The sequence below is a fragment of the Vigna radiata genome, unplaced genomic scaffold (assembly GCF_000741045.1).
Source record: "Vigna radiata var. radiata cultivar VC1973A unplaced genomic scaffold, Vradiata_ver6 scaffold_268, whole genome shotgun sequence".
Lineage (NCBI taxonomy): Eukaryota > Viridiplantae > Streptophyta > Magnoliopsida > Fabales > Fabaceae > Vigna > Vigna radiata.
In genome coordinates, this window is record NW_014543978.1 from 280326 (window position 1) to 291507 (window position 11182).

General features: G+C 35.2%; 1 protein-coding gene across 1 annotated transcript; it reads right to left on the reverse strand.

Annotated features, from left to right (window-relative positions):
- Window positions 1-325: 325 nt before the first annotated feature.
- On the reverse strand, window positions 326-10651 carry LOC106755082 (3'-5' exoribonuclease 1). Its single transcript, XM_014637178.2, has 5 exons — window positions 10552-10651; window positions 10328-10413; window positions 8809-9401; window positions 1510-1685; window positions 326-1434 (listed from the first exon to the last, which is right to left on the reverse strand). The coding sequence occupies exons 2-5, from the start codon at window positions 10347-10349 to the stop codon at window positions 978-980; spliced, it is 1248 nt and encodes a 415-aa protein (XP_014492664.1). The 5' UTR covers window positions 10350-10413; window positions 10552-10651; the 3' UTR covers window positions 326-977.
- Between the last annotated feature and the right edge of the window lie 531 nt (window positions 10652-11182).

Sequence of the window (11182 nt, forward strand, 5' to 3'; positions counted from 1 at the left end):
AGAGGGCTACAATCCACAGTCCATTAGTTTCTTTCTATATTCCAGAATGTAAAACTTTTACTCTAAAATTAGATCTAGATAAGCCAATTGGGAAGGTAAAGAAAAGTCTTACTTGGTGTTGAAAGAATTTATTATTGAGATTGCAAGAAGCATTGCCATGTTTAAAACTACATTAAGCTTTGAAGTTCATTAGAGCCTAAATTATATATTTTTTTTTTTTGCACAGTAATACATAATAATTCATATATTTTTGGCCATATATCTCTAATCTCTTCTTTTAAGTTAACAATAGATATAACACATAAGGAAAAATCAACAAACAAGAGAAGAAACAACAAACTCTGCTAAATGATTAACTTCAATTGCTCTCTTTTGTTTTCCCTTTGGTGGCAACCAATTATAAGCATTTTTAAGATAAACCCTTCCCCCCAACACACTACAGGCTTCCCTAACATAAGTGGGTGCCAGTGCATCAAAGGTGAGAGTTAAAATGTAATAATGACTACTGACATGCAGCAAAGGGGAGCACAGGAAAACTATAGCAATTCCCATTCAGAGCAAAGAAACAACCAGTCCTATTGACGGATTATTTAATGATAACTTACCATGCCTAAGCATCAATCCTAACCACTACCATTCCTCACATTCCCCAATGATTCTCCAGTCAACAGGTCAACTTTACAGGTCGAAGCTCCCTCTCTCTCTTAAGTCAAGACAGACACAAAGACTACTTTTATGTTTAGCAGTCAAGAGTAATAGCAATTGAGCATCTAATTTTTCTCTACACTTCATCAAGAAGCAGAAACCTTACCGCTCAGTCAGGAATACATGCTTCCACTAGAGACAATACCACTCACTACTTTCATAACTCACATTCTCTTTCTTTTCCCTTTTTTATTTTCTTCTTTTTTTTCATTTCCTTTTTTACATAGAACAGATAAGAAAACTTAGGTGATCACAGTTGATCAAAAGGTGCATCAGTTAGAAGCCCATTCAAAGTAATGGCAGCGAGCACCTCTAGTTGCAGTCCAATTTCCACATCCAAAGAAAAGGCTCCCTTGCTTGGGACCTGGCTTCCTCACCATGCCCCTGCTGCTTTTCACCCCACAGTAGCAACAGGGGTTATACTGAGCCATGAGGGCGGTGACATCCTTTGCTGTGTAGGGGCAATGGGGGAAAATGATTGGTTGTTCTGGAGACTGTTTCAAACCCCCTGCCATATCAGAAGGTCCCTGCCAATTTATGTTATTGGTAATGGAAAATTTAAAACCCCGGTGCATGAGCAATGCCAACAGGCGAGCAGTATTTTTGGCATCATCAAGGCCACAATGTTGACGGCCCTGCCAGACCAGGCCCGCTATCTCAACAGCTTCCTTTAGATTGCACCTCACAGCACCAAATACCTCACGGAAAGGAACCCTTAAGTTGATCCAGCTAACAAGCAGATAAACAAAAGTCAGATGAAATGAAATTCTGGTAAACACGACATTTCTATGCTTCAGCATTTACCGGTTAAAGTAAGGAGGCTTCCGTATTTTTTTAAATCGGCACTCAGATTCAAGCATCACCCTACAATCCCAGTTAGACCATGTAACCACAGCAAAGTTGGAATTCTTTATTCCCTTCTTCTCAAGCCATTTGTCATGCCTAAGTAGAGCCTCACTCAATGTAACACCTCTGTCCACCTGAACCAAATGGTAATAAATCCAATTAGCAATCATTTGCAGCAATATTGAATGGGTGAATGCAAGAGTTGAGGAGTAACAGAAGTATTACAAGGTATAAAAAGTTTATAAAGCAATGGAATATACCATTCCAGTCAGTTTGGGACGCAACTTTTGTGTCTAGAAAGGTAACTTTAGGATATAAAAATCTAGTGGGCTCATCCCACATAGAGCTGGGTCAACCTTAAAATGGATATTACTTATTGTCCAAAAGACAGAATAGACAAGCACAAATGCACACAGATTATGCTAAATATGAACAGATGCAAAATTGTGTGAGAAGCCATAAAAGCATTGCACATCCATACTCAAAGAAAACCTAGTGAATAAAAGGGAGGGGATCAGGAGCATCAAATAAAGACATCCTTGATAATTTTTTCCAGCATCCTTGTTCTTTTAAATCATAATTGCAAAGCACATCATAATTTAGTTCTATACTGCATAGCATAGATCGTCCCTACCATAGAGGAATTCAAATTGTTAATACTATATGTTATGTTTAAGCACATGTACAATGAACGCAATTTGCTATTATTAACTCTTAGATAATCGGAGCTGGTTAGCTCTCATTAGGAAATGACTCCTCTCGTAACTTACACAATACATAGAATAATTACTTTAGAATAAAATAAGCAGGTGAACAAAGAGTAACATTACTAAGCCACTAACTCACATGTAATTCCTAATCAGTGATGATTACCTCTAATCTAAATAATGATGCCTATTGCAATTAATACTGCACGTACTATAAATAGTTCCCTGCATTAAATGATTGGAGACACAGTTTTACCTCAAACCTTCTCATTCTAACCCACTATGCAGTGTTTTCTAAATGTCATATATCGATAATGGTGGTAACATGGTGCTATGGCATAGTGGAGTTGAGCAATGTGCCATTTTATGTCAATGGCGTTGCAGGTTTAGGATATTTTCCAGTGATGAGCATTTTTGCAAATGTTTATACCAGATCAAGTGGCACTTAAATATTGTCTTTAAAAGAACCTGAAGAATTCTGATTGCTTGGTGACCATTTGATGTACTTGAGAAAGATACCCAAGATTATTATAATGGATTTTGGAGAGTAGATTCCACTCTCTTAGAATTTCATATTTATAATAACTTGGGATAAGTCAAGATAAATAAAAGAGACTATATTTAAGAGTAATTGAGAGAGTTTGTATTCCCCTCTCTTAGGTTTTCATATTTATAGTAGTTTGAGCAACATATACAATGAATGAGAGAGAAAAGGAGTTCTAGAAGATGCTCCTAGAAACTAGGTCTAGCACAAAGCATGCTGCTAGGAACTAGGTCCAGCACACAACACCTAACAATAAATCCTATGAAATATTATTTATTCTAACACTCCCCCTCCAACTGGAACGAACTAGGTCCAGCACACAACACCTAAAAATAAATCCTATGAAAGATTATTCATTCTAACACTCTCCCTCCAACTGGAACTGGAACATACAAATTGTATGTGTCAAGAAATGGATTTTGAGTCTAACTCAAATCCACAAAACCAACTTTTAAAGTGAGACTTGCATCCACTTATTATATTCTGTGAAATTATCTTATCTTTAGTCAATGTGGGACTATTAACACACCTCCTCACACTATCGTATATACATCTCAAGCATGGAACTGTACATTATTGGGTAGTCTGATAGCGACTTGATAGCAGGTAGAACAATAAACCCAACAAATAACAAATTTTGCTAAAATAGGCTTTAACAAGTCTGATATCATGTTAAGAAGTGAATTTTAAACCTGACTCAACCTTACAAGCCAGTTTTGTGGGGTTGAGTTAGGCATAAAATCCACTTCTTAACATGGTATCAGAGTGAAGTTAGAGCCTATCCTAGCGAGATTTGTTTGTTGGGCACATTGTTCCACCCACTATCGGGTCGTTATTGGACCACCCATTGATGTCCAGTCTCATGCTCGAGATGTATATATCTCGGCGTGAGAGGAGTGTGTTAGAAGTCTCGCATCAATTAGAGATAAAACCAATTTATAGTATATAAGTGGGTGTAAACCTCATCTTACAAGCCGGTTTTGTGGGGTTGAGTTAGACTTAAAGTCTACTTCTTAACATGGACAAAAAGTATCACTATATCTAAACCATAGATTTGAGTATATCCTTTTGCTACCAATCGGGCTTTAAAGCGATTAGTTTCACCATTAGGACCAACCTTTATGGAATAGACCCAACGACAACCAACTGTCTTCTTTCCAGATGGAAGAGGAACCGATTCCCATGTACCATTTTGTTCAAGGGCATGCATTTCAACAATCATGACTTGTCACCTTCCAGGATGATCAAGTGCTTCTTTCACACTTTTAGAAATGTTAATAGAAGAGACCGAGGAGATAATAGAATAATATGAAGAGACAAACAATGATAAGTTAGAAAATTATAAATAGGATAAAGGTTGCAAGTAGAGCAAGTACCTTTGCAAATTTCAATAGGCCAACAAGAACCCTCATTATCAAGAGTCATAATGTGGGACTTGATGAAGAGGACTCACATGTGGTATTTTTTACTAGACATTTGAGTCAAAAGTGATGGTCTAAGAGAACTACATTGATGAGAGGAATTTGGAGTACTGGACTAGTGTTTGGCATTGTATAGACAGAGGGTTCAACAAAAGGCATAGGCAAGACCTGCTGCACAGAGTTTACATCTTGTGTAGAGGAAGGGAAGAACAAAGTTTCTTTAAAATAGGTGACCCTTGCAGACATGTAATATTTTTTAGTGTTAGGAGAATAACATTGATATCCTTATATCTTAAAGAGACACATTTAATGGCCCAAGCAAAGAGTTTGTCCAAATCTGAAGACATAATGAACAAATACACACACAGCCAAATACTCAAGGAGAAATAGAGAAAAGAGGTTCATTTAGAAACACAAAGGAATATGGAACTTTATTGTTCAGAGAAGTAGACGCCATTCTACTAATAAGATAATAAACAGTAAGAATGGCATCACCCTAATGATGGGCAAGTACATTGGCACCAATCAATAATGTACAGCCATTTCATCTGTGTTTGTTCTTTCTTTTTACTGTTGGGATGTATGTAGACAGGTGGATTGATGTAAAATACCATGTGACTTTAAAAGAGTAGAAAAACTAGAAGAAAAAAATTCTTTGGCATTATCACCTCTTAAGATCTTGATTACTTGGCCAAATTGGTTTTTAATTTCAGTAATTAAAATCTCAAAAAATTTCAATAGCTTAGACCTATCTTTCATGAAGTAAACCCAAGTACAACCTATAAAGCTCCGACATGGCCTTTGAGTTGTGTTTCCCATAAGAAGCGTTGTGGATATGGACACCTGTCAAGTGCGTTCACAACACGGTGTCAAGCACACTTATTTGGGCCAGATACGCGCTTATTTCCAGACATACTTAGAAGACATTGTCCACGTCTTAGAAGCACTAGAGAAGCGCCAGATTTGACACCATGAACACAAGTAGAGTTGCAGGTCACAAAGGAAATAAGGAACAGGAAGGGGTGTGAAGGAAGAAGAGTATGGAAAAAAGCAAACTTTTCTTTCTAAATAATTCAATAATTGTTACATTATTTTATATGCTGAATTTTGACTTTACAAACCCAACCCAATGCTTTTCACTAATCACGATTCTACACTTTATAAATGTTTCCTATTTCTTCTTCCATCATATACTCTGATCAACTACAAAATGAAATTATTTTTTTTATTAATATAATTATTTAAATATCAATTAATATCTTATTTATATTTATATATTATTTAAATTTTTTTTATTCATATAGTTTTTTAAATATTAATTAATATATAATTTGGAGCAAACTCACTTTTGAAGCAAACTCACTTTTGGAGCAAATGGAGCAAACTCGGTAGACTAGTCATGAACTCGATTGAACTCGCGAGTATCCAACCGAGTTGGCAAGTCAAGAGGGTTTCTCCTTTAAATCCAAAACGACCTTGTTTCTACTTGCATTAGGATTCGTGTTCATGNTCTTTGTGGTCATAGAAGAGTAACATTGATACCTTTTTTAGGTAAAGAGTAACCCAAGAAGACTCTTGATAGCGCGGGCAGAATGTTTATCTAACCTTGGAGACAAATCATGAACTAAACATATACAACCAAACATACAAGGAGGAACATGAAAGAACATATCATTTGGAAAAAAAATGGAAAAAGGAACCTTATTACCAAGAGAAGAGGATGACGTCCTATTAATAAGAAAACATCTGGTAAGTACAACATCCCCCAATGATGGACCATAATACTAGCAACAAGCATTAAGGTGTGAACAATCTCATACAAATGTCTATTTTTCCTTTCTACAATACCATATTATTGTGGTGTATAAGGACAAGTAGACTGATATAATATGCCACATGAACCTAACACTTTAAAAAAATTAAAGGAGACATACTCTTTGGCATTATCCCTTCTTAAAATTTTAATTGTTTGCCCAAATTGATTCTTGATTTCATTCAAAAAGGATGTACAGATGGGCAATAATTTAGAACAATCTTTCATAAGATAAACCTAAGTACATCTGAAATATTCATCAATGAATGTTAAAAAATATTTTAAACCAAAGGATGAGACACAACTAGGTCCCTAAAAATCAAAATGAATAATAGAAAGTCAAACTTTCCATTGATGGGACTTCATGACATGTTAATAGATGATCTCTAATATGATCAAAGTTTGGATGTAGAGCGCAAAGGATCATCACCATTTGTCAAGTTTGTTCTTGATCTCATCCAAAGACTCCACCTCCAAGAACATCTTTAGTTCTTCAACTACATATTGGGCTTCATTCATGAAGGATACCATATCATGATTAGTCTCTTTAAGAGACGCAAGCCTATTGGCAAAGTCATAAAGAAGTTGAACATCATTCACAAAAATGTTTTGAGCTTTCTTCCAAAATGAGTTGCAACTTTTAAAAGCTCTAAGTGTTCCCAATAGTCTTGGTTCAATCAATTGCTAGCGCACACAGCTGGAAATCAACTTGCTTCCACTGCTCATCTTTCTCATGAGACACATTGCTTCCATCATATTCAAGGTTTTCATGATAACCTTAGCCAAGAACCACATTTCAACAAATGCAGACCAAGAGAGGTAATTTTTTCCTTTTAGTTTCTCGAAAGTAATGGAAAGACTTCCCAAGAATGAGACAACAACTCTAATAGACATTTCCTTTGACAGAGAAGAGGAAAACAACTAGGGCAGAGAAAACCCTAGGATGACCATCGCTAGGATGACTTTTGGACTTCGTCGAAATGAAGTTTAAATGGTTAAAACAGAGAAAGGAAGCTTCCATGATACCTATAATGGTGGCGCGATGAAGTTCAGACGAGGAGAAGGCAACACATGGAAATGAGTGGAACGGGGTTGACTGTCACTCAAAGAGACGATCTAGATCTAATGGTCGCCGCAAGAAATTGTGATGGTAGCCTGTAGTGCCCGATGACAAAAGGCAAATACAGAGAGACAATGCACCAAAGATTATAGAGACCTACAGAGTGGGATCGACCTACTCTGATACCAACTTCAGATTAAAGAGAGAGAAAATATATTTTCGAGTGCTTGAAAGACCCCTCTTATGATCTTCTATTTATAATGAAAGAAAATAGATACAATGGAAAGATGAAAGATCAAAAGACTGCCCTAGACCCCTAGGTATAGAACTAGGTACAACTGGAAGAGGTTCCCAACACACTACCCCCTTCTTAGACTTTAATGATTACTCTAACATACATAGACTTAACAATCATTCCAAAAAGTAATGATCAAAGCAGAATTTATAATTTTAAACAACATTTTATATCAATTTTACCCAAAAAGAAAAGTAGATCAAGTTCCCCAACTGAATGCAAGTGTTGCCATCACTCAAAAGAAAGTATGCTTATAGATGTAGTCAAAAGAACAAACCATAGTACACAGATATTCTGATAGATCCCATTGCCAAAGTCCTAAGGGGAGCCACTTACATACCCTATTGGATATAGACATCTTATCATTAAACTCATGTACTTTACCTTCTAACCTTAATTGGGGGGGCTATTTCTGCTTTGACTGTGGTAAGCAATTTTTTAAATGCTTCTTGTCATGATTGTTGGGATGTGTTTGCATTTTTATATTCATCAAGAGAGCAATAGCAAAAGAATTACTTTATGAAAACAAAGGCAATGCTAAAATTGTTGGCTATTTTGATCCTGGTTGAGCAAGTTTATCATCAAATAGAACATAAACTACAGAGTATTGGTTTTTGACAGAAAGTAACTTAATCTCATTGAGAATTACAAAACACAGAACATAATTGCTAGATCTATTGCAAAAGTTGAGTAGCTAAGGCATTTGTAAACCAATGAACGCGAAAATGGAAGAAGTTAACAGAATGAAACAGATTCGTGTACACCAAGATCCACTGGACATTGAGATTGGCTACCATTTTCTCATAAAAGGGTCCTTGCAAGAGAGATTGCTAGTGGTTCTGTTCTGTTAACTCAAACATTGTTAGCTTATTTATTAAATCTCTTAAGCTTGCAGCTCAGATTGACTTAATTTGTTGAACAGTTGGGCCATATGAGATATATGTTACAGCTTAGAGGTAGAATGCTAAAATTAAGCTTATGTGTAAGTGTGAGTTTTGCTGGCATTACTATTGGGTAAGTATTTATTGTTGGTTAGCTCTAATCTAAAAAACCATTCTTTCTGTAATTAATAATTAATAATTAATATTGCATACTGTATAGATAGTTTCCACTGTGGGTTAATTAGACATAAGTTTAGCCTCAAGCGTTTCTCTAATTCAATACAAATAATGAATTAATTTCTAATCCATAAAATCTTGCTTTATACTACCACTCTCCAGCATACATTACTGGTTAACAAGAGTACTATGGGCACCTATATTGTGCCAAGGGAATCACCATTTATGAATACTTCAGAAATCAAGACATTTGACAATCAAAGCAATATAATTGTTAGTTACATAAGGACAAATGAAGAGGTAAAAATCACAACAAATAAAAACATTTATAATGGCTTGTAATATTTTCCTTAACACACCTGAATTTGCTGGATACCAGTCAAATCCTTGCAGAAGTCACTCAGCAGATGATTGCAGGTAGGCCTCACATATGTTTGAAAACAAGCTTCCAGCTGGCCAGTGATGCTACTCACTATAACAGATGGAAACTCAATTATTTCTTGAGGGTGAGGATTTTTATCCTTGTCACAGGTAGCCTCAAAGTCTATCACCACAAAATACTGAAATTCTTGATATTGCTCCCGTGGATAACCTTGAGCAACCATGTTAATTGGAACATACTGAAGCTGGTTCTCAACAGGATAAGGATAAAAATGGCCATCAAAACCATTCATTTGGCATTGCTGCACCTTGTGAGCACTAAAATGGCAGGGTGTCCAGGTGCTGTAGTTTTGATGATAAGTAGGTTTGCTGTGAAATTCATTGGAAGGCTCAAGAAACTCACTGCCCAAACGGCAGTTAGGCTCAGTAACATCCCCAGCTGGGTGAGTACCAGGCTCATTTTTAACCTCTGTAAAACCTTCCATAGAACTTCCATTACTCTGAAAATTGCAAGGAAATACCTTGCCCGGGAGGCATTTTAAAGATGCCTCACAGTTTATTTGCATATTTTCTGCACAAAAGAAATAGAAAGGATCATGATAGGCCGAAACATGAACATGGAAATCTTGAAAAAAATTTGCATATAAAAGACCAGAGACTAAAGAGAATCTATGTGCACATATAACACTAAGATATTCAGTTTTGCCCAAAGGATTGGATAATAAACAAAACTGAAACTATGAATCTATTTCCAATGAAAGATGACAACTGACAATTTTCATTTAATTTTCAACAAGCACTTAAGATGCACAACAAGTAATCAAAATATCTCTCACCACGAAAAAAGTCTTATTCACACTCTGCTATCAGATGCACATTAACCAATATGGGTCTGCTAACCAAGTATAGTCAAATAAATTGCTATCTAAAAGATTTATATATTTTATCTAATGAACTAAGTTCCAAAATTCTGCTCCCCGCGTCAGAATTCCTACACTATTCATTCTGGCATATACGTTAGACACTAAAGTCTAAGCTATTCACGCATCCCTCCAACTCAAACCAACAGACACTCTCACAGTAGGTACCCACTTCCCGTCCTCACTCCAACATGTCTAATAATCAAAATCTAAACACCTCAGTTGCATAACCGAAAATCCACCTTCCCTGTAGTTCAACCAGCAAATTCAAACCCTAAACAACTAAAAACCACCCATTCCAAACCCAATTCACACATGCATTACTCCCAGTCGCACCAAATTACGGAACAAACCAAAATTGAACCACCATGAAACAAGCAGCCAATGACACAGTACCCCCAACAGGAAGAAAAAAAAATCCTAATCATGAACTACACACGCAAAAGAAACGCACCCGCACCATAAAACCAGAAACCGAAATTTAAACCGATAGAGAAAATTTACCTCAATAAAAAAAACCAATTTAAAATAAATTTTCAGAACAAAAATTAGCAATTAGAGCAATTAAAATACGAACCCGAATTTTCAAGGGCCATCATGATCGTGAATATAATTGAGATCCACCAGCGAGTACATCAGATCCTCCAATAAACAAAACCTCCGCTGCATAGAAAACACAAACCATCAACATCGATAGCAAAACCACCAAAGGCACATCAAGCGTGAAAAAACAGGCTAGAAAACGCCAGAAAACAAGGAACAGCAAGAAAATTAGAGAGAAGCTTTTACAGAGAAGAGAACCTGATTGTAGAGAGAGAGGGGTTTGAGTGAAATTACTTATTGAATTTTATATACACAAAAACTCTTCTTTCTCTTCTCTTACATAGGGAGTGAGTTAAGCATTACAAGGAGAAAAGTGGGACCCACCCGCAGTAAAATAATATTTATATATCTATATTGTAATTTAGATAATTATATAATGAATATTTTCAGTCTATTATCCATTTTTTTTTCTTGTAATTAATAAAAGAAAGTTATCCATTATCTTTTACTATTTTTTTCATTTAAATACTTGATTTTCTTAATTGTTTACTTTTTACATGTACTATTTTATTTTGAAAACATAAATTTTAATAAATTCTTTTCAAAATAATGTTTAATGGGTAATAATATAAAACAAAATGTATCATCAAACGATTTAATACTATATTTAATTTATTTTAATAGTAACTGCTGTAAAGTTAAACAATTTAGTACACATAATTAATATTAGTGAAAAAGATAAATGTGTATTATTAAATTTTATAATTTTGTTATAGAAATTTTTTATATTTTTTAAAAAAGGTTTCTTATTATAAATATTTAAAGAAAAAATAGGAAATAAAATGTAAACACCAAATAAAATAATGTCTATAATAGTATAGATTAGTAA

What these genes read in the sequence shown, in the direction of transcription:
- LOC106755082 (XM_014637178.2), bottom strand. Translation starts at nt 10,349, where the DNA reads ATGATGGCCCTTGAAAATTCGG. An exon ending in CTGGTATCCAGCAAATTCAG is followed by an intron (nt 1,686 to 8,808) that starts GTGTGTTAAGGA and finishes CATTTGGTTCAG; the next exon opens with GTGGACAGAGGTGTTACATT. An exon ending in AAGCCTCCTTACTTTAACCG is followed by an intron (nt 1,435 to 1,509) that starts GTAAATGCTGAA and finishes TCTGCTTGTTAG; the next exon opens with CTGGATCAACTTAAGGGTTC.